We start from the raw sequence: 15,494 nt of genomic DNA on the forward strand, positions 1-15,494 counted from the left end.
CTGCTGTCCCCGCTGCTCCGCTGGTTCGCGAGGCTCTGGCTATTTTCAAACAGCCAGGCTTCCCTGACGCAAACACACAGACACCCTAATGCCCGCCCCTGACGAGTCCTTTGGGGCATGATGCCAAGGCCACTAGAAGGAAGGCTGCATCAGCACCTGTGAACCCAGGTGTTCAGCCTGTGTCATAAATATAATGGGAAGGGTAACAACCTTGATGTATGCAGTAACATAAAATCCCTCCTGTCCAGAGATAGAGAATCACTTTACCTGTAAGGGGTTAAGAACATCCAAAAACCAGGTTGGCACTCGGCCAACAGGACCAATAAGGAAAAAAGATACTTTCAAATCTGGGGTGGGGTGGCGGGGAGTTTTTGTTGTTCACTCTCTGTGTTTTCCCTCTCTGGACAGAGAGAGAGACCAAGCTGGTAAAAGATCTCCTGAAAAGATACCTGAAATGATACATCTAAAAGGACAGAAATTGTAAGTAAGGCAAGGAAATGCCTTTGTTATCTTTTGTTTTAGCTTGTGAATTTTGCATATTCTAAGAGGGAGATTTATTTCTGTTTTTTTAACTTTGAAGCTGAGCCCAGATGGGAATCCTCTGTGTTTTAAATGTTTTATTTCCTCTGTAAAGTTACCTTCCATCCTTATTTTGCAGGTGTGATTCTTTTACTTTTTTAAAAGAAAAAAGTTCTTCCTTTAAGAACCTGATTGATTTTCAGGGTCCTAAAAACCCAGGGGTTGGTCTGTAGTCACTTTGTAACCAATTGGTTAATATATTATTCTCAAGCCTCCCCAGGAAAGGGGTGAAGGGTTTTCTGAGGAATATTTTCGGGAAACAAGGACTCGAAGTGGCCCTCTTTCCTGTATTGTTGTCTAAATCACTTGGTGGAAGCAGCAGTATTGTCCAAGGACAAAGAAATGATTTGTGTCTTGGGAAAGTTTTTATCTATGCTGGTAGAAATAAGCTAAGGAGGTGTTTCATGCCGAACCCCACATCTGTACCTCAGAGTGCAGAGTGGGGAGGGAACCCTGACAGCCTGTGACCCAGGTTTTGAGAGGGAACTGTGTAACTGATGTCCTGGAGGAGAGCAGTCCCACTGCTGACTTCTCAGGGACAGAGGAAGGGGAGGCAGATGTAATCCAAATCCAGGTCCTAGTTTTTCAGGACGCTATTTCTGATACATTTTTGGAAAGTATCTATGTCTCTTTACAGCTAGATGCAGCTCCAACTCGTGTGATAACAGAGGAATTGAGACCAGGAAGTTGCCAGGTGGTAGTTTTTGAGGATACAAATTGCCCAAATGACAGAGAAGGGAGTGTCTTCCCCCACGCAGGTGAGACACAGAAAGCAGTCAGGGGAAACCTCCTGGGAACAAGGTGCATCAGATCAAAGGTAAACACTCCAAGCCAACAGAGCACAGATCATAGTCCTCTAGGAAAAGGGGGCAAAGGGCCAGCCAGTGTGCAGGATCTTGCCAGACCCTGAGGCACTAAAATTCCAGAAACATGATTAAATTAAGAGCCGAAACAGAAGGGAACACTGGAGGGAAAGACAAGCCATGAACTGATTAAATGGGAGCGAGTCAAAGGACACCATGGGTAATGAACAAACTAACCTCAAACTACAGTATCTGAACAGAGGGTGTGATAGCATAAAGATACTTGTAAACACCCATCTGTGATAAAAAAAAGGTATTCATGTAAAGTTTTGGGATAAGAATTTTATTACTGATGTTAAATCTTATGGTAAGTCTCGTCCATAGCTAATAGCTGTAAGCAGTTTTAAATCTCATCACAGCAGAGGAACCTGATTTGCAGTGTCTCAATGGAGAAACTGAGGCACATCGCCTCATGGCCTTGATGGCTGGGTGGCAAGAGACCTATAACACAAACTGCCTTTGAGCTAGTCAGTGACTAACCCTCCTGTAGCAAACTAAGGGGGGAGGTGAGACATTCTCTATCATCGGGGAGCGTACTGTTACCACCATTGTCCTCTTTTTCATATAAATATGATTATACATATAAAGCATGCCTTGTAAGGTTTCAGAGGAAAGGTTATGATGTGCTGAAAGTCATGTTTCTGTCCATACATGTGTATCATTAATGAATATGGAGTTATGATTATGGTGTTGTATGGTGGTGTCACTAAAACATGCCGTAAATTGGGGAATAAGCCAATTATTAGCTCCCCCTAGGCAACAGCAAGGAAAGTGACCAATAGTAGGACAGGGTTTCAAACAACCCATCAACAGCCATTTTCCAGTAAGGGAGCTCCAATGCAATGACTCGCATGCATGAGGCCCCACAAAGGGAATTGCTCAACCTTGCTTGGAGAGACTCAGCAATGCCCCCTAGACATGCCTGGACTTGTGCCCCGCAAGCACATGGACTGAGGGTATAAAACAGACAGAGTGGACATATACTGGGCCCTTCTCTTGCCCGCAATTCACTGGAAGCAACTGAGACACTGGAAGAAGACAAGACTCCAACAGGAGAGATTGGCCCAGATTTAAGGAACAAACTTGTATATTACGGACTGCAGTATCCAGTGGGGTGAGAAAAATGCTTAATCCAGATGATGCCCAGTCTAACAGGATTGAGAGTTTACACTGTGTGCTTATATTTTCTTTTCCTTTTGTAACCACTCTGACTTTTTGCCTATCACTGAATATCACTGAAATTCTATCTTTGTAGATAATTAATTTGTTGTTTATTCTACCTGAAGCAGTGTGTTTGGTTTGAAGCGTGTAAGAGACTCCCCTTGGGATAAAAAGCCTGGGGCATCTCAATTTCTTTCTTCAATGGACAAACTCATATAAGCTTGCAGTGCCCTGTGGGCATACCTGGACACTGTAAAAGTAAGGTTGTGTCTGGGAAAGGAGATATTGGCTCGTGTCATTCGGCTGCATAATCCAAAGAGCAGTTTACACGCCAGAGACTGTCGTGAACAGCCCAGGAGTGGTGGTTCTCACAGCTGAGCAGGGTAAGGCTGGCTCCCAGAGTCAAGGATTGGGGTGACCTAACAGATCACCAGTCTAGATAACACCAGAGGGGAACATCAGAGGGTCGCAGAACATCGTGTAGGTGGACAGGTGAGCAGTGCTGCTGAGATTATTTTTTTCTTTGTGATTGTTGGTCCAAGGCCAGCTTTGGGACCTTTCTCAGTACAGAGTGCGTTTGGGGACTTTCAGGGTCTCTTTGCCCTGGCAAGCCACAGAACTACAATCTGGGTGTCACAAGTTTTACTCAGTTTGGTTTCCATTGTTGTTGTTATGTAACTTCAGGTATTTCACTGGAAGAAATCACCATTAATATTTTTGTAACAATGTACCCCATATTTTCATAATGATATTATGATTATATGATTATAGCATAATTATGATACTGTTTATGCAAGATGGGTCATGTAAGATGTCATTGGAAAAGTGATGACTTTCTGAATATTGTTATCCTATTTGTATGCATTTATGATTTTTGTCAAAGTGCTGAATATTGACTACTTCTCTGTATTTCAAATGTAGTTACAAGTGAGTAACACCCACTAGGGAACTTGGTGTCAGTTTAAACAGCTGGTTGGGAAGGACCTATTCAGGGCAAGGAGACATTGGCAGAAATAATAGGCCTGAAGAGAAACTTATCTCCTACCTGGTGAGCCTCCCTGAGAATGCTTCAGACAGCCTGTACATAATGGATGCTATGACTCTAAAAGGCCATGTGACCAGGCCACATAACGCTGGACTCCATTTTGTGGAGTCTGTAATTTTCCCACAAAGTGGTCTGGAAACCAAGTTTTGAAACAACCGGTTCCCTCCATATACTAATTCTATATAAAGTAGGGAGTGACATCGTCGGTGGTTCTTCACTCCTCACTCAAGAAGACTCTGAGAATGTTAATAACTATAACTATTTACTGAATTATTTCTTACAAAGAATAACCCCCTTGCTGTTCTTTTCACCCTTTACAGGCACCTTCAGCATTTCTGAGTCGTATTGATGTATCAACCGCCTCATGGCCCCTTTCAACTTCACCCACTTTGACACTTCAACTTTCATCCTAATGGGCATCCCGGGTTTGGAGGAGGCCCACATCTGGATTTCCATCCCTTTCTTTGCATTCTACATTATCGGCCTGTTGGGAAATTTCACGCTTCTGTCTCTTGTAGGTAAGGAGCAGACTCTGCGGAAGCCGATGTACCTGCTGCTCTGCATACTGGCACTTACAGACATTGCCACACCTACCTTTGTCGTGCCAAAGGTACTGGGCATATTTTGGTTCAATTTGAAAGGCATTACTGTGGCTGGCTGCCTCACCCAGATGTTCTTCCTCCACACAGTTTCTGTTATGCACTCATCCACCCTCGTCACAATGGCCTTTGATCGCTATGTTGCCATATGTAACCCTCTGAGATATGGCACCATCCTCAGCAATGCACAAATAGCTAAGCTAGGGCTTGCAGGTTTGATAAGAGCTGTTCTCTTCATTCTGCCCCTACCCCTTCTCCTGCGTCATCAGCCATTCTGTGCCAACCGCATTATCCCCCACACACAATGTGAGCACATAGCTGTGGTGAAGATGGTGTGTGGGGATATCACAGTCACTAGGATATATGGCTTTGTGCTAACATTTGTAATCAGTGGGTTTGACCTGACATTCATTGCCCTGTCATATGGTCGGATCATCAGGGCCGTCCTCAGAATCTCCTCTAAGAAAGCTCACCAGAAAGCCCTCAACACTTGTACAGCTCACATCTGTGTGATGCTGACATATTATACCCCTACCTTCTTCTCCATTCTCACACACCACTTCGGTCAAGGCATCGCACCCTATGTTCATATCATCTTAGCTGACCTCTATCTCCTCATGCCTCCCATGCTCAACCCTATCATTTATGGGGTCAAAACCAAAGAGCTTCGTGACAAAGCAGTCAAATACACCTGCCTAAGGTGATTAACTTGGGCCACTGACTTTAAACCTGTGTGACAACAGGGGGAAATCATATCTGCTCTTTAATCAAGGTGCCGTGTCCCAGTTTGGTTGAACTAAACATTACAAAGCAGCAAAAGGAGTCACACAGCTGAGTAAGCTATAGGAGCCAGATTTCGACGAAAGCCCCGAGGCATGCAAATGCCATAAGTGATTAAGTGGTATAAAGTCCAAAGAAGGAGAGAAAGTGAATTCAGGACACTAGAATCAGCAAAGTTGTGTCACGGTCTTTCTCATTTACATTGAAATATTACAAGATATTTTCATTTTAAGAGTACAGTGAGCAGGCAGATATAATTTTCTGTTTTCTTTGCAGACAGTTTTCCAGTTTTTTCAGAGACCCTCCGTTCAGTGAAAATGGAGTAAGAGTTAGGAAATATACAGGGAAAAACTGCAGAAACATATACAATCTGCGATACACACGCAGTGTTCTGAAAGGTGGCATTTTTTAAAAACAATTAAAAGTTGGTTCTATAGTGGCACAGTTGTCAAACTCTCAAAAGCTGGCATTACATGAAAACAGAGACTATGCTGCTAGAATCATCAATCCTTTACCTGGCTAAGCAAGGAAGGGGCAGGAAGAGAGAGAAATATCCGCAAAACGTCGAAACTTTGTAGAATTATGCAATTTGATTTAGAGTATGATGAAGCATTTGCAAAACAAACCCAACAGAAAAGAAACAAAAAAGCCCTGAGTGATTATTTCAATCTCACAAGCCACTCAACTCAAAACGAGCTTTTATGAGTTGCTGCTGATATTGTGAAAAGCACAATGATTCAGAAAGGTTTCAGAGTAGCCGCCATATTAGTCTGTTTCAGAGTAGCAGCCGTGTTAGTCTGTATTCGCAAAAAGAAAAGGAGTACTTGTGGCACCTTAGAGACTAACAAATTTATTAGAGCATAAGCTTTCGTGAGCTACAGCTCACTTCATCGGATGCATTTGGTGGAAAAAACAGAGGAGAGATTTATATACACACACACAGAGAACATGAAACAATGGGTTTATCATACACACTGTAAGGAGAGTGATCACTTAAGATAAGCCATCACCAACAGCAGGGGGGGGAAGGAGGAAAACCTTTCATGGTGACAATCAGGTAGGCTAATTCCAGCAGTTAACAAGAATATCAGAGGAACAGTGGGGGTGGGGTGGGAGGGAGAAATACCATGGGGAAATAGTTTTACTTTGTGTAATGACTCATCCATTCCCAGTCTCTATTCAAGCCTAAGTTAATTGTATCCAGTTTGCAAATTAATTCCAATTCAGCAGTCTCTCGTTGGAGTCTGTTTTTGAAGCTTTTTTGTTGAAGTATAGCCACTCTTAGGTCTGTGATCGAGTGACCAGAGAGATTGAAGTGTTCTCCAACTGGTTTTTGAATGTTATAATTCTTGACGTCTGATTTGTGTCCATTCATTCTTTTACGTAGAGACTGTCCAGTTTGGCCAATGTACATGGCAGAGGGGCATTGCTGGCACATGATGGCATATATCACATTGGTAGATGCGCAGGTGAACGAGCCTCTGATAGTGTGGCTGATGTGATTAGGCCCTATGATGGTATCCCCTGAATAGATATGTGGACAGAGTTGGCAACGGGCTTTGTTGCAAGGATAGGTTCCTGGGTTAGTGGTTCTGTTGTGTGGTGTGTGGTTGCTGGTGAGTATTTGCTTCAGATTGGGGGGCTGTCTGTAAGCAAGGACTGGTCTGTCTCCCAAGATCTGAGAGAGCGATGGCTCGTCCTTCAGGATAGGTTGTAGATCCTTGATGATGCGTTGGAGGGGTTTTAGTTGGGGGCTGAAGGTGATGGCTAGTGGCGTTCTGTTGTTTTCTTTGTTGGGCCTGTCCTGTAGTAGGTGACTTCTGGGTACTCTTCTGGCTCTGTCAATCTGTTTCTTCACTTCAGCAGGTGGGTATTGTAGTTGTAGGAATGCATGATAGAGATCTTGTAGGTGTTTGTCTCTGTCTGAGGGGTTGGAGCAAATGCGGTTATATCGTAGCGCTTGGCTGTAGACAATGGATCGAGTGGTATGATCTGGATGAAAGCTAGAGGCATGTAGGTAGGAATAGCGGTCAGTAGGTTTCCGATATAGGGTGGTGTTTATGTGACCATCGCTTATTAGCACCGTAGTGTCCAGGAAGTGGATCTCTTGTGTGGACTGGTCCAGGCTGAGGTTGATGGTGGGATGGAAATTGTTGAAATCATGGTGGAATTCCTCAAGAGCTTCTTTTCCATGGGTCCAGATGATGAAGATGTCATCAATGTAGCGCAAGTAGAGTAGGGGCATTAGGGAACGAGAGCTGAGGAAGCGTTGTTCTAAGTCAGCCATAAAAATGTTGGCATACTGTGGGGCCATGCGGGTACCCATCGCAGTGCCTCTGATTTGAAGGTATACATTGTCACCAAATGTGAAATAGTTATGGGTCAGGACAAAATCACAAAGTTCTGCCACCAGGTTAGCCGTGACAGTATCGGGGATACTGTTCCTGACGGCTTGTAGTCCATCTTTGTGTGGAATGTTGGTGTAGAGGGCTTCTACATCCATAGTGGCCAGGATGGTGTTTTTAGGAAGATCACCAATGGACTGTAGTTTCCTCAGGAAATCGGTGGTGTCTCGAAGATAGCTGGGAGTGCTGGTAACGAAGGGCCTGAGGAGGGAGTCTACATAGCCAGACAATCCTGCTGTCAGGGTGCCAATGCCTGAGATGATGGGGCGTCCAGGATTTCCAGGTTTATGGATCTTGGGTAGCAGATAGAATACCCCAGGTCCTGGCTCCAGGGGTGTGTCTGTGCGGATTTGTTCTTGTGCTTTTTCAGGGAGTTTCTTGAGCAAATGCTGTAGTTTCTTTTGGTAACTCTCAGTGGGATCAGAGGGTAATGGCTTGTAGAAAGTGGTGTTGGAGAGCTGCCTAGTAGCCTCTTGTTCATACTCCGACCTATTCATGATGACGACAGCACCTCCTTTGTCAGCCTTTTTGATTATGATGTCAGAGTTGTTTCTGAGGCTGTGGATGGCACTGTGTTCTGCATGGCTGAGGTTATGGGGTAAGCGATGCTGCTTTTCCACAATTTCAGCTCGTGCACGTCGGCGGAAGCAGTCTATGTAGAAATCCAGGCTGCTATTTCGACCTTCAGGAGGAGTCCACCTAGAATCCTTCTTTTTGTAGGCTCGTTCACCTGCGCATCTACCAATGTGATATATGCCATCATGTGCCAGCAATGCCCCTCTGCCATGTACATTGGCCAAACTGGACAGTCTCTACGTAAAAGAATGAATGGACACAAATCAGACGTCAAGAATTATAACATTCAAAAACCAGTTGGAGAACACTTCAATCTCTCTGGTCACTCGATCACAGACCTAAGAGTGGCTATACTTCAACAAAAAAGCTTCAAAAACAGACTCCAACGAGAGACTGCTGAATTGGAATTAATTTGCAAACTGGATACAATTAATTTAGGCTTGAATAGAGACTGGGAATGGATGAGTCATTACACAAAGTAAAACTATTTCCCCATGGTATTTCTCCCTCCCACCCCACCCCCCACTGTTCCTCTGATATTCTTGTTAACTGCTGGAATTAGCCTACCTGCTTGTCACCATGAAAGGTTTTCCTCCTTCCCCCCCCTGCTGTTGGTGATGGCTTATCTTAAGTGATCACTCTCCTTACAGGGTGTATGATAAACCCATTGTTTCATGTTCTCTGTGTGTGTGTATATAAATCTCTCCTCTGTTTTTTCCACCAAATGCATCCGATGAAGTGAGCTGTAGCTCACGAAAGCTTATGCTCTAATAAATTTGTTAGTCTCTAAGGTGCCACAAGTACTCCTTTTCTTTTTGCATATTAGTCTGTGTTTGCAAAAAGAAAAGGAGGACTTATGGCACTTAAGAGACTAACAAATTTATTTGAGCATAACCTTTTGTGAGCTACAGCTCACTTCATCAGATGCATTCAGAAAGTTCAGGAGAATAGGCTTTGTACTGTTCTCGTTGATGCAGTACTCAGTTTTAAACACGAAGAAATGACAGTGTGTATCAGAGAGAAAAACTGGAAATAAAGGAACGATTTCTAGCATTTGTTGATTCCTCTGAGCGAGGGGATGCTGGCACCATCTATCGCAACATTAAGCAGTTCTTACAAGCATCGAGGACTGCAAAGTTGACGGTCGAGCAGAGTGTTCTGAAGGGGTGGCTGTCATGGCAGGTCATTTAAGTGGAGTACAGCAAAAATGGTGCAAGATCATCCCACTGCTATATATACACACTGCATAGTTCATAAATTGTATTAGGTTTTAGTTGAAGCCTGCAAAGTAAACTGGAAAGCAATAGGATTTTTTTTATACTCTAGAGGGCTTGTTTACCATCTTGCCACAGCCTGGAATACACCAGGCTTCCTTAGAGGGCCAGAAAACACTTGGAGTGAAATGGAATTGTCCAGTTTTATGTGACACAAGATGTGCATGCAGATGGAAAAAGTCATCTGTTGTAAAAAACGCCACAAGAATGCCTCTCAGCAGTTTGTTTGGACTGTCAGAGCCACCCTACGGAAGATTTTTTGAAGCGTTCAGTTTGATGAAGAATGGGCAGAAAATTGATTTGTGTGTGTTATTAGTGTGATTCACATAGCACGCAAAGTTCTGCAGACACCAGAAACAATATTTTCTCAGGCCGGCAGTGTCCATAAGGGAACTGTCAAATTGTCAGAGAGTATGTGAACCAGCACTAAGTGGGATGTGGTTTGGGAGCAAGACAAGAAGTTCTCTGAGCGTCATGGTGCCCCAGTTACCCCTGGCATGAAGGAAGAGTATGCTCACAAACAACCTGTAAAAAACCCAGCCTTCCTTGACTATATAGTTCTTACGAGTTGTCCGTCCTGGCAGAGGCAAAATCCTTTCACCTGTAAAGAGTTAAGAAGCTAAGGAAACCTCGCTGGCACCTGACCCAAAATGATCAATGAGGGACAAGGTACTTTCAAATCGGGAAGGGGGAAAAAGCTTTTGTCTGTCTGTGTGATACCGTTGCTGGGAAGAGATCAAGGATGAAAGCCCTTCAACTCCTATACAGTTAGTAAGATATCTAGCTAGAAAATGCATACGGATTTCTTTGTTTTTGCTTGGAAATTCGTTTTGCTGGAGGAAATGTGTATTCCTGTTTTTGTATCATTTTGTGACTTAAGGTTTTGCCTAGAGGGATTCTCTATGTTTTAAAATGACTGCCTATAAGAGGATCTTCCATTATGGTCTTACAGAGTTGTCTGAAGCTTTAGGTTTTAAGCTTTAAACCTAGGCTTTCATTGAAGTAGGTTTTTTTTCCACAAAAGCTTATGCCCAAATAAATCTGTTAGTCCATAAGGTTCCACCAGAGTCCTCATTGTTATTGAGATCCTGCTTAACCATATAATTGTATTGTTGCTAGGATATAATACAAAGTCTGTACTTGCTTATAATTGTATTTTGGATGTAATCAACACCAAGTTCCCTTTGGACTAATAAAGGAAATCTGGAGTGGAAACTTAGTTGTGCAAAACCTTTATAAACTGCCTTGGGAAATTATTCCAATATCTGCCTTTCTGGTCATACTGGGGAGGGACAGGAATCACTTTGGTGAAGTCATAAAGAAATTGGGAAACAGCTGACTGAGAACATGGAGTCTGACAGCCCGGTGGGAGGATGAATAGAACTGACAGAGTTGGTAGGAATAGGGGAGGACAAATATGATGGTGTGGAGGACACTTCAAGCCAGATCCATGGGCCTGCAATGACTACAGCCCTCGACAGCATCCAGAAGACGTTCACCCGGGGAGTGGATATCCAGGCCCACTACACAATTTTTTTCAGGAAGAGGGGCAGACCAGTTGAATAGTCTTACCTAAGGTTTTCTGTCACCGATAGTTTTAGTAATAGTCACCAACAGATAATGGGGGTGTGGGAGAGAGACTGAAATGGGGAAGATTAAAGCCTGATCTAGAGTATGAGAGCCTGAGCAGGACTTCAGGATGGGTGAGGGTCCAGCACCTCCTGCCACTGCAGAGAACAGCTCTGTGGCCCCCACTGCAGCACCAGCACCTCAGAGGTGGGAGCCCCTGCTGCAGCCCATGTGAGAGAGCTCCACGGCTCCCAATGCCAGTGCTCCACCGCCCGAGGTGGCTGAAAGCTGCTGGTTTCTTGGCCACACATGGCAGCTGAGAGCTCAGGAGCCTCCACCCGCTGCCCCAGGGCTGAAGTGGTAAATGTCACAGAGGTCTCCGAAAGTCAAGGAATCTGTGACTTCCATGACTTAATCTTATCCTGAGCCATGTCTATGAACAACTCTCTGTGGTGAATAGGGAAGTGGTGGAACCCTAGTGACTGAGACAGTGGCAATACTATGTGCAGGAGGCAAAACAATCACTGACTTGCCCCAGACAGTAGAATTGTTCATCCCTAGACACAGAGTTTCATCTAGCTGTTGGTAAGACCAAGAATCTTGTTGCCTCTGTAACACGGTTCAGTGCTTCTCTCCTTGGAGGTCCTATATGATCAGTATTGGCAGGGAAGGCAACCTACTAATTCAGCAGACCTTGATGTTATTCAGAAAGAAAGACCGCAGGCCTGGTTCGATGACAAAGGCACCCAGAGAGGTTTATTTCCCTCGAGGCATAGTCCCATCACTCTGGGTATGAGCAAAATGAGTGAATTACCTTATGAAAGTCCTTTCCTGGGTGGTAATACCCCAATAAATCCTTAGACATCAAGGACTACTGAGGGTAAAGACATGAAGAATGTTGATCTACCATCTCCAAACCGATGGGTTGGTAGAGCGATTTCAAGGAACTGTTCTGGAGACATTAATGAATTTTGTAGCCTCAGATTCCAAACATTGCGATCAACTCTTCCCCCACCTCCTTTACCCAATCAGGGTGGTGCTTCAAACCTTCAAGTTTTCTCCCTTTGAACTGTTGATGGGAAGTCCCCAGGTAATCAACAGAGTCCAATACATTCTTCAATTAAGAAATTGCCTCGAGACTTGGTGTGTTTCCTAGAATAATTATGCTAAATGCACAGCAGGTAGAAGAGAAGGCCGATAACAAAGGGGTCCAGCTGTGAGTGTTCAGACTGGGTGATGGAGTGTTACAGTTACAACCAAGCTTGCTCTTCAAATTACTGGTTCAATGGCTGGGACTGTTTGTGGTAGTGAGGTATGTGAGCCCCAACAGGAAGCCTGTTAAACAATTGGTGGGACCCCTGAACGATCGAGATATAAAAGGAGCACTTCAAGATGGTAAAGTCATCACGGAGAAACTAAATGAATTCTTTACTTCAGGCTTCATGGCTGAAGACATTAGAGAGATTCCGAAAACTGAGCCATCTTTTGTAGATGACAAATCTGAGGAATTGTCAAAGATTGAAGTATCACTATAGGAGGTTGTGGAATTAATTGATAAATTTAATTGGAACAAGTCACCGGGACCAGATGGCATTCACCCAAGAGTTCTGAAAGAATTCAAATTTCAAATTGTTGAACTATTAACTATGGTTTATAACCTGTCCTTTAAACCAGATTCTGTACCGAATGACTGGAAAATAGCAAATGAATATTTAAAAAGGGCTCGAAAGGGGATCCCGGCAACTACAGACCAGTAAGTCTAATGTTATTACCAGGCAAAGTAGTTGATACAATAGTCAAGAATAAAATTGTCAGACACCTAGAAGAACATAAATTGTTGCACAAAAGTCAACACGGTTTCTGTAAAAAGGGAAATTATGTCAATCTATTAGAGTTCTTTGAAGGGGTCAACAAACACATGGACAAGGGGGATCCAGTGGACATAGTGTACTTAGATTTCCAGAAAGCCTTTGACAAGGTCCCCCACCAAAGGCTCTTACGTAAATTAAGTTGCCATGGGATAAGAGGGAAAATCCTTTCATGGATTGAGAACTGGTTAAAAGACAGGGAACAAAGGGTAGGAATAAATGGTAATTTTTTAGAATGGAGAGGGGTAAGCAGTGGTGTTCCCCAAGGGTCAGTCCGAGGACCAATTCTATTCAACTTATTCATAAAAAATATGGAGAAAGGGGATACTAAACTGCTCAAGATAGTTCAGACCAAAGCAGATTGTGAAGAACTTCAAAAAGATTTCACAAAACTAAGTGATTGGGCAACAAAATGACAAATGAAATTTAATGTGGATAAATGTAAAGTAATGCACATTGGAAAAAATATCCCAAACTATACATAAAATATGATGGGGGCTAATTTAGCTACAACTGATCCGGAAAAAAAATTTTGGAATCATCATGGATAGTTCTCTGAAGACGTCCACACAGTGTGCAGCGGCAGTCAAAAAAGCAAACAGGATGTTAGGAATCATGTAAAAAGGGATAGAGAATAAGATGGTGAATATCTTATTGGCCTTATAAAAATCCATGGTATGCCCATATCTTGAATACTACGTACAGATGTGCTCTCCTCATCGCAAAAAGGATATACTGGCATTAGAAGAGGTTCAGAGAGGGGCAACTAAAATAATTAGGGGTGTGAAACAGCTCCCATATGAGGAGAAATTAAAGAGGCTAGAACTTTTCAGCTTGGAAAAGAGGAGACTAAAGCGGGGGGAGGGTAAGATAGAATCCTATAAAATAATGAGTGGTGTGGAGAAAGTGAATAAGGAAAAGTTATTTACTTGTTCCCATAATATAAAAATTAGGGTCCCCCAACTGAAATTAATGGGCAACAGGTTTAAAACAAAGAAAAGGAAGTTCTTCTTCACTCAGCGCATAGTCAACCTGTGGAACTCCTTGCCTGAGGAGGTTGTGAAGGCTAGGACTATAACAGGGTTTAAAAGAGAATTGGATAAATTAAGGAGGGGTTAAGTCCATTAATGGCTATTAGCCAGGATGCGTAAGGAATGGTGTCCCTAGCCTCTGTTTGTCAGAGCGTGGAGATGGATGGCAAAAGAGACATCACTTGATCATTCTCCGTTAGGTTCACACACTCCATTGCACCTGGCATTGGCCATTGTCGGTACACAGCATACTGGGCTGGATGAACCTTTGGTCTGACCTAGTATGGCCATTCTTAGGTTCTTATGTTCTCCCCAAAGTTACACATTTTGGCTTTTATCAATTCTTGAAAGATTTCACAAATTACATATCTGTTTATATATCACTAAAATCTAACCCATTATATTCTCACAGTTCCCTAATGTAAGTGGGGAACTATTGTTGGGATCTTTCCTGGCTTTTGCGTCACCCCAAGGGAATTGTCTGGTGAAAGAGTCCGAGTCCCCAGTCCCTATTCCCAGAGGCCTGCCTGACCTCAAGGACTCCCCTTCCGCTCTCCTGTGTGGAAGAGTCCTCATAATTACGACATAGCTGAGGCGAGGATTCCTGGAAGACTGAATCCCCTGTCTCATCATGGTCACTTGGGACAGGGAGTAGGGTGTTCCCACTCTGAGGTACGCTCTTCACACTGGACTCTTCCCTGACCCAGGGATCACTGCATTAACTTCAAACCAACTATAATGTGTTAAACAGCAACTGAAAGAAAATTAAGGATAAATAGGAAAGTTCAAAGAAACAAGAAACCCCATGGTCACAAACAGCCATCTCTGGGACCTAAGAAATTTTGTCTGTGTGTTCATCACATGTATTTCATGAAGCTGAGGGATCCCATAAGGTGCTGTATGCATGAAGGTTTTAGGTGCGAAAAATAATGACTTCACCCCATAAAATCTTTGCACTAAGGATGAACGTACAACCCTCACCATTCATGAGTAACAGAGCTGGCTAGAAAATCGTCCCAGACCATCCTGGGTTTAACATCTGTGTCACAATGGCCCACTGTTTCAGTCAGCTACCAGTGGTTCCTGCATGTGGCAGCTGTATTGATCTAAACCCTCACATGTGCCAGGGTTGCCCGCTCTCATTATATAATGTGCCTAATTCTCAGCTTGTGAGTTGTTCCTGAGCAGCAGTCCCTGAAGCACCATGTGCTGTGTATCGGTGTAACAAGCGAAGAAGCATAGGTTCCTTGGCATTTGTGTGAGATTTCTGACCGGTGTATCCCTCCTCCCTTCCAAGGGACCAGGTGTGATGGGAGGCATCTCACCCCCTGCAGAGGAAGAGCTGTGGGGAGCGTAGGGCAGTTTGGAGGTTGTGGGAGCCACAGATACTGGGGAGTATGGAGAAGACACCGGCAACCAGCATGATGTTGGAACCAAGGCAGCCTGAGATGGGGAAGGAGAGTTCAGACAGTGGGTCCAGGATATGGTGGGAGATTGAAGCAGCTGAGGTGCAAAGATCAGTGGTTCTTTCCACCAGTGAAAAGTCTGAAGTTATGTAAATAACATTCAACAACAATTGGAAACCAAACCGAGTAAAGGTTGTGAGACCAAGGCTTCAATTCTGTGGCTTGCCGGGGAAAAGAAAAATGACCATAAGAACCGACCAAACTCATTCGGGGCCAAGAAAGGTCCCAACGAATAAGCACAAAGAAAAAATTAATTTCAGCAGCACTTCCCACCTGTT

General features: G+C 43.7%; 1 protein-coding gene across 1 annotated transcript; it reads left to right on the forward strand.

The window, feature by feature from the left end:
• The first annotated feature begins 4,012 nt into the window (after positions 1-4,012).
• On the forward strand, positions 4,013-4,951 carry LOC119847556 (olfactory receptor 52E2-like). The gene has a single exon (XM_038382408.1). The coding sequence runs from the start codon at positions 4,013-4,015 to the stop codon at positions 4,949-4,951; it is 939 nt and encodes a 312-aa protein (XP_038238336.1).
• Positions 4,952-15,494: the final 10,543 nt, after the last annotated feature.

The sequence above is a fragment of the Dermochelys coriacea genome, chromosome 1 (assembly GCF_009764565.3).
Source record: "Dermochelys coriacea isolate rDerCor1 chromosome 1, rDerCor1.pri.v4, whole genome shotgun sequence".
Classification (NCBI taxonomy): domain Eukaryota; kingdom Metazoa; phylum Chordata; order Testudines; family Dermochelyidae; genus Dermochelys; species Dermochelys coriacea.

Excerpts from the sequence above, each read along its gene's own strand:
- LOC119847556 (XM_038382408.1), top strand. The coding sequence starts at position 4,013 with ATGGCCCCTTTCAACTTCACCCACTTTGACACTTCAACTTTCATCCTA.